The sequence below is a fragment of the Chelmon rostratus genome, chromosome 1 (assembly GCF_017976325.1).
Source record: "Chelmon rostratus isolate fCheRos1 chromosome 1, fCheRos1.pri, whole genome shotgun sequence".
In the NCBI taxonomy this organism is placed as follows: Eukaryota; Metazoa; Chordata; class Actinopteri; order Chaetodontiformes; family Chaetodontidae; genus Chelmon; species Chelmon rostratus.
In genome coordinates this window covers 19,326,305-19,340,110 of record NC_055658.1, presented here as the reverse complement: position 1 = coordinate 19,340,110, position 13,806 = coordinate 19,326,305, and the positions used below count along the sequence as shown (strand labels likewise).

Here is a 13,806-nt window from a genome sequence, read left to right as displayed (position 1 = left end):
TTTCTTTGCTATGCTAACTTTTGTGAATGCTAACATGGTAACAGGGCCATTGAGAAACTGACTGTACATGTGTCGTAATATACCTGCAGCAGATGAGGCCAGAAGACTACTAACGCTACCGTTATGTACATTACACTTTGTTACACAGCCTGCCTGCCAGTTAGCAGTGTGCAATGCTAGTGGATGTATATTAAAGCTGATGGTTGTATGCAGGACATTGTCTGCTGACACAGATGACAATGAGAGACCAAAAGACACCTGGGGGCCTGGCGGCAGGTAAGACTGGCACCTGTCATTCACCTGGTTTCAAACAGCAACCAGACCTCCGCCCGCCGCCACATCCTCCGTCCAACTTGTCATCCCTTGTTTTTACTTTTTAGCTTTTTCTTCATGCTGTTTAGTAAGGCTGCACAATTGACCAAAATATGAAATTCTAATTTTCTGAATTCTGTGCTTTGTCTGACTCTATCCTGTATGACTGGAAAATAAGAATAAAGCCAAAATGAATATTCATTCGGAGGGAAATGGTACAAGGAGACGCCTCATATTTGCTGAAAGTAATTGGGGTGACATTTGTACTCAGGAAAAAAAGAACACGTTTTTAAAAGCAGTGCAGCCATACTGTGTCAAAACAGCAGTCATTTAAAGCTAGACAGAGGGCATTTTTTTGTCTTCAGTCTCATTGTCATCTCTCTGTCAGCATGATGTCATTGAGAACAAATACAGTACTGACAACAAACTGGTCTAATTGAAATAGTAATATGTCTATTTCTGTATGCTGTTGCTTTTTTTTCCATCCGTGACCTGTAACGTTCATTACTCTCACCTTGACTCAACAGCAGATATGTGGTAAAGTTAACTTTCCTAATGTAATGCTGAGTCCAACATAATGGCTAGCCAACAGAAATAAGATGAAATAAGAATGATTTCTTCACATAACAATGTAACTGCTTGAATGAGACACTAAAAGCAAGGTGTGAGTGTGTACAGTGCAGTCCCCTCCCGCTTTGGCCCACATGTCTGCACAGCATCTATAATACTGTCAAAGCAATTATGTGTGCTGTTATTCATTCTACCAATAAAATTAAACTATTGCACCTACAGCCACAACTAGAAACTAGTGCAGCGATTTGAACTACTGCCATGCACGGAGGTCTGCGGTGTGTGTTGATGTGTGTGCAGTTTTGTAAAGTAATGGGTTGAGCATGTAGGGTAGGCTTAGTGGCTCCCCAGGGCTGGATTTCTACCAGTGCACACGCACACGGGCACGCGCGCACACACACACACACACACACACACACACACGTACACACACTCTTAATGAGGTCAGAGTCAAACAGCGCTTCAGCTGCAGCACTCCTCCCTGCTAATAGTTCCACAGGGTTCAGGAGTAAGTGATTATATCTAACTGGATTATAGGACCTGATTATCCAAAAATGTAATCTGCGACAAACAGACAATTTAGGAGGAGGTGGTTGTATTTCACCGTGTATCTGTTTGAACCCCTGCGCTAAATTTCTTAAAATCCTCATCCAGGCAAATTGAGTAATAATATATTCTTTTGAACTGATACCATTGGGTGCCATTCGCTGGTGGCAGGTTGCATGCACGCAGACACACTCACATTAGAGCCGCAGATGGGCACTGGGCAGCCGAACCACTGAAGCAGACAGTTGTTATGGTTCATGTTCTTGCTCCTGCCATAATTTTCCCTGCAATTTGTAGATTTCTACCAGAAACCTGCTCTTACTAAGTTTTCGCCTTTAATCTCAAGAGCAAAGCTACCAACCGACATGTCTAACAAGACAGCTGAAGGGACAGAGAAGGTTATTTCAACTTTACTTTCTTGATTAAATGTTGATTTTTTAAATTGAATGTAGAACTAAATCAGACAAATATAGTCAGTATTCAGTTAAATTTTTAATTATATTAAATGAATCCATACTCATACACTTGTGTACAGGTTTCTCTTATATGCAGTAGTGCGAGGACATTCTGCTGTCCTTCATTTGGCACTTTTTGAATCAGTGGATAGGACATGCATTGCCTTAACGTCTTATTTTGAATTGGTTCAACTTTTCACACAAATGAAAAAGTCAAACTTCCTGTTCCTATTATCTTTGCATTTGGTTTGATTCACTAGTTTCAGAGAAAATTTCTAAATATATATATCTGCATCTTTTGCTTTTGCTCATTGCTGTTTTTGCTGGACAAGTCAAATAAACCAGGCAGTCTATGTGCTGGAAAACCAAACCATTCAGCTAAATGCTGCATAGAGCGACAGAACTTTGTGTTAATTCTTACTGGACTCAGCACTACCAGTGATGATTTTAGATGCCAATTCAAAATATTATTCAATTCAGGTAAGGCAGTGCAAGATAAAAGTGACTAACCTTGTTATTTTTGTACCCTCGTTGACAGCTAATACGCATTGTATATTGAACAAGGACATCAGCTAATTTGATCTCACTGTCCTAGAATGTCTGTGGGTTTGTGGTTTGCTTGTTGTGTGGTGTTTCTGAGGTTGGCACGCTCGTAGCTGTACTGTGTTTTGTTTTTCTTAAATTCAGTTTTGCAAAGATGTCTTTCTGAAACCAAATATCTGCCATGAACGCCACTATTTCCCTCTCATTTTGTGTTTCAGGACGCGTCCAAAGGTCCAGTTCAATGGCTATGTCGGCCATGAGAGCTCCAACGGCCAGGCATCCTTTGAAAACCCAATGTATGACACCAACATGAAGCCTACTGAAGCTAAAGCAGTCCGGTTCGATACCACACTCAATACAGTCTGCACGGTGGTATAGTCCATCAACCCTGCCACTATATATACAGTGGTTCAGTCCAACCTCCCTGTTGCAGTCTGCGGTGTGGTTTCACCAAACAGAGAAGAAAGAACCAACTTGTGATTTGGACTCATCACCGTAAGCAGTCTGTGCTGGTCCTCTGTCAGCATAATCTGCACAGTAATGCAGCTCTGCTCCACCTCCCACCTGAACAATGGTATCACCTCTCCCTGTAGTCTGAAAGAGTGAAATGCGATGGAACCAATAAACAGGGGAGTAGACAATGGCGACATCAAATAACATTAAATCCGTTGTTCAGGAGCTCAGTGCTGGGACCAGAATTCTTCATAAGTACTGTTGCTCTTCAGACACCCAGGAACAACACACAGAAATACGGTACAACTAAATGAGCTTCTTCCAAGACAACCTCATTGAACCGTGCTCGTCCAGTGTCAGTTGGACTTCTGCAAAATTTAACCCCAACCTCCTTATGAAAAGTGACATGACCCTTGAATACCCTCATGACCCTCTCTGCAACCTGAATAGTGGTTTACCCCACCTAGCCCCATACCCCATGCCAAATTTGCACATTGATATAGGCTTACTCACTCCCCTGCTGCAGGCCAGACATGGGTTTGACCGATGCGAGGTCCTACCCTCAGGGGAAGCACATAGGCTGTTCCACCCTTCGACCCCCTCCAGACATCGAGTAGTAATTGGATGGTTCCAACATGTCAACACAACAACCATCACTGGTGCTGGACCAAAAACCTCCCACTGGACTTCCATCATGCTGGACTTGACAGGACTGGACTCTCTGACGTAGTGACAGCTTACAGAGTCTGTTTGGTGATGTACAGACACTGCTGTGAAGCTGACCACCAAACGCAGTGAATGCAGTGACAACCAGACCGATTCCTTCAAAGAAAATGGTACTCTCATCCAGTACTGGATACTAGTATTAAATTAGCACTAGGAGTGGTGGACTAGGGCTAGACGAGCCAGGGTCAAATAACAATTGCAGATGAGTTTAAAATGGGTGTTTTAGTCTACTTGGAGAATGGTTTAATGTAGCAGGACAATCAGCGTTAGAGTTAGGTAAGTTGATTTGTTGGATTTTCAAGTAGGTTCCACTTACTGTTATGCCTTTCATGACAATGTCTATCTACAGTATTTGGCAACTCATTTGGCTAAAACATGCAAATTTACGAGCATTTGCAAAGGCTATTTTTCCCAGGTTTAGTACGAGAACATGTGAACTAGTTCTAGATGAGTTTTGGACGTTTTCAAATATTCTATAGAGGTACTACACACTTAAAATAAGTCCTATATACAATATTCCACACTCGCACTAGGCAGACTGTGCTGAACCAGAAAACCAGACATTTGAGAAGCTGGGCTGGTGTACACAATAGACTGGTTTCCAGAGGCCTGTCTAACACAATCAAAGAGTCAGACAACTGATTCTTGTTCTTGGACTAGCCAGGAGTCTGTGCTTGGTGGCTGAACAAGTGGAAGCCTGGAGGCAATAAGCTGTCAAGCTCGTCGACTGTGGCCAAATCCAGGAAATGATTTGTCTTCTCCTAGCTGCGGTTGGGATTATCAGTCAAATGATGACTGATTTTTTTTCCTACAGCATACTCTCCAGCCGCAAAATCAGAAATAGATGAACAGATTAACAGACAGACGGGTTGACTGACAGAAATTAGACAGATGGACAGAGACAAATGGACAGATAGACACCTCTGTCTGTCATGCTGGAAAAGAGGACAGGTTGCTATGAAAACGGAGGCAAGCAGTTGTCTCTAATTGTCTCTTCTAGCATTTTTCTTCAGTGAAGATATTGATGAACAGACTCCATGTTCAAAAGCCCAGTGGCCCCATGGGACTTCCCAAACCACTGCTGCTGGGGACCCCAGAATATAAACTTTATATAAACTCTTAAACCGCACAAATGTTGCACTAGTGTGTTTTTCTGACTGGGTTATGAAAAAATGAATACTTTTTGGGTCTGAAATGGGTTTGAAAAATGAGTCATTCAAAAAAGAGAATTTTATTCAAAAACTTCTATCTTTAAAAAGACGACAAAATGACTAAATACAGGGTTACAGAGTGTTTGTATATACACATTTATATTTCACACTCCCTGTTAGCAGAAGGTGTGACCACATGCTATATCGTTGTTTATTCTGTTGCCATGACAACATGCTAGCCAACCAGAAAGTTGGGATCAGTTTACCTGTGGACCTGAGCTTCTAGTGTCACATAACGGCACCACTCTGTTGCCATTTTTAGAACAGTGGCTGTTTCTGAAAGCTCATACTGGATACTGTTACTGCTGTAATACGTGGAAGAACAATACAGAAAGACCGCATCCATAACGTGCAGTATGGTCCCACTGAAACACTGCTGCCACACTGCTAGTTTTATTTACAGGCATTAAATGATTTTCTGAGAAACTGTACAGTTCTCTTAAAGCTGTACTTATAGTGCCCACGACTCAATAGTATCTCACTGTGGGCTCATTTTTCAGTTGATCACCTGTAGTCGCAGACAGTAAAAGCTTTCAGAAACAACTTGTGACTGTTCCTCTTTAAAAAGATGTGTTTCCACAAATCCTTATATTATCATGCAGCATCATCCACATCTGATGCACATGATCTTTTATCAACGCACCTTTTTAAAGAGCTCACAGCGTGTGCAGGATCTGTAAGAGGCAGAGGACAAACTGATACAGTATGAAGACAACATGCACAATTATTGTTGTCGAGAGTTATTGCCCCCGGAGCCCCTCCATTGTTTGAGAAATACCTCGTGTGCAGAGAGTAACTTACATCCTGCTTATCAATGCTGGAACCTCACTGCAACAAATACACAAGCTTAGCGAGTGCAGCCTTGCATTCAGCTTATTTCCTGGTATTTCAAGTCAAAATGTTCTACTAACACCTACGAGTCTGCAGGATCCAAGAAAATTCACTAGTTTCAAATCACTTGCCAAGCTTGTTATTTCTCGCAGTGTTATCTCAAAATATTTTTATTTTTCGAAAGATGCTGCACTTGGTTTAGATCACAGATGTAACTGCTTTCAGTGTGTGTCTTTTCAGTGTATTCAGGCCTGTTTTTTGTTTGTTTCACACTCCATGCACACCGTTCTGGCATTAGGTTTGCGCTACAGGCATTTGCTTTAACCTGCATGATTTTTATTGTCCAAATGAATTTTGCTTTCTGTTCCTCATGTTTTCAAATATTCAGGCTCAGTCCATCATGTTGTCATACCTACAAACAATAAATCACAAATCCATTCCTTTACACGTATGATATCAACTGGTGAGAGTCAGATAATGAAAACTGATAAAATGATGATTTTCTCCATGAAACACGCTATACAACAGTGTTATATTCCAGGCCAAGACTCAATTCACTAAAATCAGAGTGGATTTTCCCCAGAACTCAAATACTGGGGAAAAAAACAACAACAACAAACATTTGGCATGAGAAGGTTGTCACATCCGCCTATTTTGACATAAGTGGGAAAGAATTAACAAGCAAATTGCAGGTTCTATTTACATTTTTGGCTCATTTAATTAAAAGTGAATCTACTCTAGACCTGAATGTCACAAATTAAATGTCCTGAAACAATGGTGGTTGTGTTTGGAAGCATGACTGTGGGATATTGTTGGTAGTATAATATCCATCGTTAGGCTGTCATCCACAGCCTCAGGGTCAGGGTCATGAAACAAACACAGCAATGTGAGGCACAAAAAAAAGAAAAAAAGAAAAAAAGACTGATGTGTGTAAGAGCCACGATACCGGCAGTAGTTAAAGAGTACGTCAAGACAGAAGACACATTAAAAATCTCTTCACAGAAATGAGACATCTGTAAACAACAGCAGAGCGTCTGCTCACAAGACAGTGAGCCTCCTCTCTTTTCATTGCTGGAGTGCACCCAGTGCCTCTATTTTAATTGATTTAATTAATTCAGCTGAGATTTCCTATGGAGTCAAGAGAGCATAATAGCGCCAGAAAATTAGAGGCTGCAAGGTTTCCACGGGGGTAATAAAAGGTCTAATTTTTAACAATTAATGACACAGATCAGATCTCCTAGTGTGCCCAAACAAGAAAATTTTGACTCCACAGTTTCCCTGTTTGCTCTGGCATGTAAAGATTAGAGAGGTACCTCAGTGGTTACACTTCTGATCTTGTGTACCTGCAGCAATTCAAGGAAATGTAAATGCCACAATATGGTCTCAAGCTTAGAGCAGAATTTTTTAAGTGATCTTTTTTCTCCTTGATTGTAATACTGTGTATTCAGACTGAAGATATGCTGAGTCATGCAGACAAAGAGTGAACCCAGCCCTGGATTGTTTGATAGATTACAGCTAAACATAAATTAAATATTACATTTTTTATTCAGTATATTAAAATAGATCCCCAGTGTGTCCGGTTTCTACTCAGAAAGGAGGCAGATGTGGAGCTGATAGCCGGAGATAATTCCTTTTGTTGACTCTTTGATTAAAGTGACAGGAATGTGAATGATTGAAACGCTAAGAGAGGCATTCCTCTCTGAGGTCTGACCTGTGTTTCATCTCACCTATAAATAGCAGAAAAAAGGACTATTGTTGTGGCCCTGATTAAGATCTTTTTTGTGGACATGGTCTTATGACGGTACAAAGATTCTTATTGAAGCAGAAAGTTTGTTACAACTTTAAATCTTAATAAAATCAAATTTTAAAACAAAGGAACTATCCTGGTGTACTGAGACCACCTTGTTTGGTATAGCTATAAGAATATTGGGGGGCTGCACATACTGCATATGTGCTGATACAGCATAATATACTGACTTCTGGCCTCTGGAATTTATAGCAGTACCACTGCCCTCAGTCACCTTTCCGAACGAGTTATCCTTCAGAATACGAGCCATCTCTGACGTGCCTTGAAAAATTTAGATAATATTCTCTGCACAATACTTTTAAAAATAATTTGTGTAGACGTTTCCACATTTGTCCTTCATTTGGCATCGTCAGCAGTCCTCACGGTTTAAGAGAGCGACAGCTGGCTACAAGTTTAAAAAAAATAAAAATAAAATGAAACTACCACCACTAAATTTTAAAATGCCAAGGTTGTTTCTGCTCCTGAGACTTTTCACAGTTTGGGAAGAAGTTTCCACATTTGTCCCTCACTTTCTCTAAAGTGGTACTGTCAGCAGTCCTCATTGAAACACAGGGGCCCAGGCTGCTGCGAGCTGAAAATAATAGCAGCTAGAATTGTAAATGTCACACATTGCCTTTCCACACAGTGTCACATGGCAGAGACGATCTGTTTTTTTCCTCTATGAATTATTAAATACAACGAATTCAATGCAGATATTAGATGTATGTAGATTACATCAAGATGCCTCCTGAGAGTCATTTTAATATTGGTGCAGATACACCCAGGGAAGAGCTGCGGCAGAGCGAGGGTGCTGAACTTTTCCTGCAGGAATACTGTTGGAAAATCCAGTTGCAGTCCTGCTTGGAGAAGAATTAAATCATACACGTGTTCATATGTGTGGCAGCCATATGGACCCTTAGACAGATTTTTATCTGTGCTAGAATTTTATTGCCAGATGGAAATTAGACTTCCTGTGTGTGTGTGTGTGTGTGTGTGTGTGTGTGTGTGTGTGTGTGTCTTACACACAACTTACACACAAACACTACATACATCTGGGCTGCTCTGGGTTTAAATTTATAGTCAAACTGAATTCATACATTTAGCATTGCAGCTCATTTGCCCTTGACGGGCCTTTGTTTCACCTTTTTCTCGATAGTTTGGATAGGACAAACTTCTCATGCCATACGTTCAGCAGTACAGCTTTGAAGAAAATCTACGACCCGGTGTGTCTGAACTGAACGTGAGCTGACTGCAGTCCTGGTTCACTCATCAGTGCAAACCATGAATAACTGTCATTTCGGCACATGGCAGCTTGTAGATCGGGACACCACACATGTAAGTGCTATGTTCACACGCTACAGTGACTGGATGCGTTTTCAGCAACACATATTAACATGCTTAAAATACATTTGTTGCTTATAAATGTGTACTGGAAAATATTTTTGTTGTCCCAAATGGTACAGAGATGTGTTGAAAAAAGGCAGGTCCTCAGCAGGCCCTTGCCACCATCACCATTACTGTTATTGTTTTAAGCATCATAATTGCCGTCATTATCACTACTGTCACCTCTCACCATCATCATGTGCTGCTGAACTTGAAGTAGGTGCAAAAGAAAAAAAAATTTTTGTACAGAAATCTATTTTTTATGGAGAATTTGTAAAAAACAAATTATTAAACATGCTGTACTTTTTATGATTAATGATGTAGGTACAACAAAATCTTGTTCATTAAAGTCAATGTTTTTACTGTTACGCACCATGTAAAAATCTATGGTTCAAACTGAGTATCAAATATCCAACCATCATATGATCTCTTTTGTCCATTATGGCTGCTTTTACACAGGAACAGAAAACCTTGTGAGGACCCAGAGTTAATTTTCTTGGCGCTGGAGAGGCACTTACCTCTGGGTCACATCTGGAAAACATTTGCTGTTTCCCAGTCTAAAACACTTCAGTCTTATAAAATGACGTGTCAGTTCCAACTCCTCTACAGCTTAAGGCCGGCAGAATATGTGTTTTTGAACAGCTACATTTTTAAGCGAGCATTCATTGCAAGAAATATGCCATATAATCTAATGATACCACAATTTTAGGTGGCTTCTAATGAGGCAGCTGGGTCATAAGAGTTGCCTGAGCGTTGGTGATTTCTCACATTAAAATATCTTGTTTACATACAGTGTTTGAATTGATTTTAGATACACACACACACACACACACACACATTGAACTTAAAATAAACACCAGACGTTTAGTGTCATAATGTCATGAATAGTATTCATGGATGGGTTGAAAATGACACTTCCTTTAAAAGACAGCGTTCTTGTGTAACAGCAGCCCTGTGTGGCTGATCCTAATGTCTATATCTGGGAGAGGGATGACTTTCATAGGCACAAAAGATTTTGGATGACTTGACCCCTTTACAGCCCAAAATCTGACCTCATATCTGTCTTAACAAGAGGGAATGCGTCTCTCCGTGCTCAGACAATATGGGTTTAGAGTGGAAAATGATATTGTGGTAAACTTAGGCTCTAGCAGCAGCATTACCAAATCAGCAACTGTTTTGGAGGCTCCCATGATGACTGGTGAAACAAGACTGGTACTCTTAGGGTTTTGAATTTAAACATGGAAAATGGAAAATTTTTCTGTCCTCCCATGAGATTGTGAGAGAGAAACAACATGGAGTGTTGTAAAGGGTTGAACAACAGATACCGTATGTGAATGCAGCCTCACAACCTGCTGTTAAAGAGACTCACAGTTTATCTATCAGCTATTTTGAAAACATTATTTGAGAATAAAGTTTTTGATACAATAAGTTTTCCTTTGTACTAATGTTTTTGTAAACTGCTCTCCTGATTTATGAGCTATCTTTAGCATGATTTTGTTTGGTTGGATGTGTTCAGTTACAAACACAGAGTCAGCCTGGTGCCTCAGTCCTCTGTTTAAAGCCCAGCTTAAGCCTCTCTGCGTGCATGTTTTCTTCAGTTCCCTGCTGGCGCTCCAGTTTCCCTGCACAGTCTAAAGATATTCTGGTCAGGTGAGTTTATATTATCCTTTGTCTTGGTTTATTAGCCCCCGAGCAGGCTGCCAACCTGTCCACAATGTACCTGCTGCTCACTAAATACATGTTGGGATAGGCTACAGCCTGGGTGCATGGATTGACAAACATAATGAAATACAGGTTCATTAAACATGAACCTCTGTTGCAAGTCACTGCATGGATTAATTGCTTCATTTTGAATTCACAGTCAAAGATCACTTCAATGATAAGGATAATCCATGGTACAGTGTGTGTTAAAGAACCTTATGTCAGACTGTGTGCATACTCACTGCATCATGTACACGGAGGCATTCAGTTACTGACAGCAAATGATGTGATGATCTCGCCTATTAACTTTAGGGGCGGTGGATAATCTCACTCATCACATTAACGAGTATTGGTTACTAAAATTTTGTGGTAGTGCTTAAATAGAGTCTTTTTGTCGGCACCATCTTTGTCACCCTTGTTAGTAGCCTGTTCCCCACAGACATATTTACATGCACACATGCACGCCATGGTCAGGAATCTGTAATCTGAATATTTATTTTTGTAGAATGATGGACTTCAAATGTGTGAAAGTTGGTTTCTTTTCTGGACTCGCTACTTTACCATCATGTTACCATGGTTACACAGGTTGGTCAGAAACGTTTGGCACCAGCAAATCATATCACTGAGAAACTGAATATATGTAATGCACAAGTAACTTCCACCAGTGACTCATATGAGCGTAGAGGAGGAGCGAGCTGGAGCAGTGAAGGGAGAAAGCAGCACAACCAGTCAGCCGCAGCGTGTGATTGGTTGGACACACTGGGGCAGAATGGCGAACTGTAATAGCTGAAACTTTTTTTATACAGCATGTATCACGACAAGGTTACGAGCTGGTTTACAGGAGAATTTGGGATTAAAAATGTCAAGACTGAAACAAGAGAGTGGGTGATAAGAGGCAGGGAGCAAGAAATAAAACAGGACATAAAAGCAAATAATTCACATAATTAAAGAGACAGTGAAATTAAATGAATGAAAACTGAGATGACAAAGTGAAATAAAAGCTGACACTGATAACAGGCCTAAATAGAGTTGCTGTGATTGTCTCTTTGAATTCAATACCCTCTTCAACCCCACTGACCTGCCAGTAAGTGTATCATTCTAAACTCATGCCTGAACAAATTCTCTTCAAAACTGCATGGCTTCATTCTAAATGCCTGCGGCAATCAAGTGTTTTAGATTTAGAAGATACCAAACGTGTTAATATGAATTGTAGAGAAAAGTGCAGAACACGATAAACATGCTGCAGCATCTTGGGAGTGAATATTTCAGTCAGTTTATGTGTCATGTTGCCTCAGTAGAGCACTTGAATTGACAGATACAGGCAATGTATACTGTGACATATGGAAGTAAAAGCAAAGAAACACATGGCTTTCTCTAGATCAAGGGGAGACCAGAAAAGCATAAAAAATGCTGCTCGGCCGGAGGAACCATAAGTAACCCCATTAACAGGCAAGATGTCAGTGTTAAAATACAGTTTATGGCTGCAGGCTTCACATTTACAGACAGGATAGCAAGAGTGCTTTGAGACAACAATGGCTTTATTTCTGACATAAAAGACGTTAAAAGATTCAAGTCTTCTAAACGGCGGATGAATCTCTGGGGAACACACAGGTGAGAGGTGGCCACTAAGGAGGAAGCAGCAATGTGCTAATAAGAAGGATTTTAAAAGAGGGGTATGATTAAAAAAAAGGTAGGTAACCATCATGTAAAAATATAACAAAAATTATTACATGATGAATTTACAAAAATGCTCTTAAGCACCAGCGACAACAAAAAAAGCTAGGGGTGACCGGAACATGTTATTGCGGCATTTTGTTCACTCGGGAACAGAAAGTGGATACCACACTAACCCGCCAAACCTTGGTTAGCTAGTTCGCCCCCCCAAAAAACAGTTCAGGTTTGTTTTGGTCTACAAATCCTAAAAAGGCATAAGGTACAAGTGTGAAAAACGTGTCCATGTGCCGAGTACAAGCTAACGTGTCAGAGGCTAAAGTTTGCTAGGTGAGCTGTCCTGCTAGTCTCCACGCCGGATGAGTTTTAATCGATACACCAAACTACTGTGTTAAAGTGTCCGTTTAAACCGGGATACAATGCGCAGTTTTACCAATGGATGGTACATTATCACGTCAAGGACAGTGACTAGTTGGAGTAGTGCCATGTCATCAGTTCTCTACATTTGAGCTATTAACATTTTCACTGAATTAGAGACGGTTGAGATGTGACATCCCCTCATTTTTTTGGTGAGTAAAACTTTATTTATGTATTTGTTAGCACAGGTGATGAATAATCCACTCCGCCACTGATTTACTTCTGCTCATGTAGGTGTAGATAAGTTTGGCCAAAGCAACAATCTGCATGTGTCTGATCTCATGTGTTGTGTCAACGACCCAAGCTGTCGCTGTCCGTGGTGCTGCAGTGAGGATATAGCATGTTGCATGCTGCAGTCGTCTTTCTGTGGTCTGCTGGAGCTTGATGCTGTTGTAAAATCTATTCAGTACTATTCTGGTTTTCTAGAAGTTTCTCTATGAGCCTTGTTGCTTTATTCTTGCGCCGAATCGAGCCATCAGACTGTGTTCATTTACACTGAACAGTCGACCTTTAAACCTACAATAAAAGCAGATGAGTATGGCAGCTGCTGATAATCATTATCCACACATAATGTGTCTAATAGTATTCATTTCCTGCCTTACTGTTTGCCTGCAGGTGAAAAACAGTAGAAAAAGAGGTGAAGCTTTTTGCATCATCATCATTTGAATCATCAAGTATTGAGTTGAGTTTAGTTGAGTTGAAGGCAGAATGAGCAGGATTATTCTTAAAAAAAATAGTATGTAGATTTATACAAAAATAATCCCTCTCCATTGTCACTTATGACCCACTAGGAGTGTGTGGTGGTGTCTGTGTCTGCAGGAACCCCGCCCTCAGCCTGTATCTTGTTATTTTGCTGTGTCCAGGGCATTTCTGGCCATCAACTTTTGGGCAGTGGGTGTGTAGCCTCCAGCCAACATCAGTACACGGGGTGTGAGGGAGGGGGATCTATAAAAACTTAGTGACCAGGTGTTGAGCCAGGGAGGAAGGACCTACTTGTTGTGTAAATGTTGTGCTTACAAACCCCAGCCTTATTGCCATTATGAAAAAAGTTGTTCAGAATTTGATTTGATGAGCTCATTTGTACAATCGGACAGCAGGCTGGAGCAATGTGTTTGTTTGTCACCGTGCAGTTGTGCATCATAATTGTGGTTCTTGTCTCTACCGATTAAAACACCAAGCAATTGGCTTAAGAAGTACAAGT

At 40.7% G+C, this 13,806-nt stretch overlaps 1 protein-coding gene across 1 annotated transcript in view; it reads left to right on the top strand.

The window, feature by feature from the left end:
- The window catches only part of LOC121608659 (CUB and sushi domain-containing protein 1-like), a 299,157-nt gene extending 296,317 nt beyond the window's left edge, over positions 1 to 2,840 (top strand). Inside the window, exon 73 of the mRNA XM_041939935.1 lies at positions 2,645 to 2,840. Within this exon, the coding sequence (XP_041795869.1) occupies positions 2,645 to 2,804 (160 nt within the window). The 3' untranslated portion in view covers positions 2,805 to 2,840. The remainder of the gene's footprint in view (positions 1 to 2,644) is intronic.
- Positions 2,841 to 13,806: the final 10,966 nt, after the last annotated feature.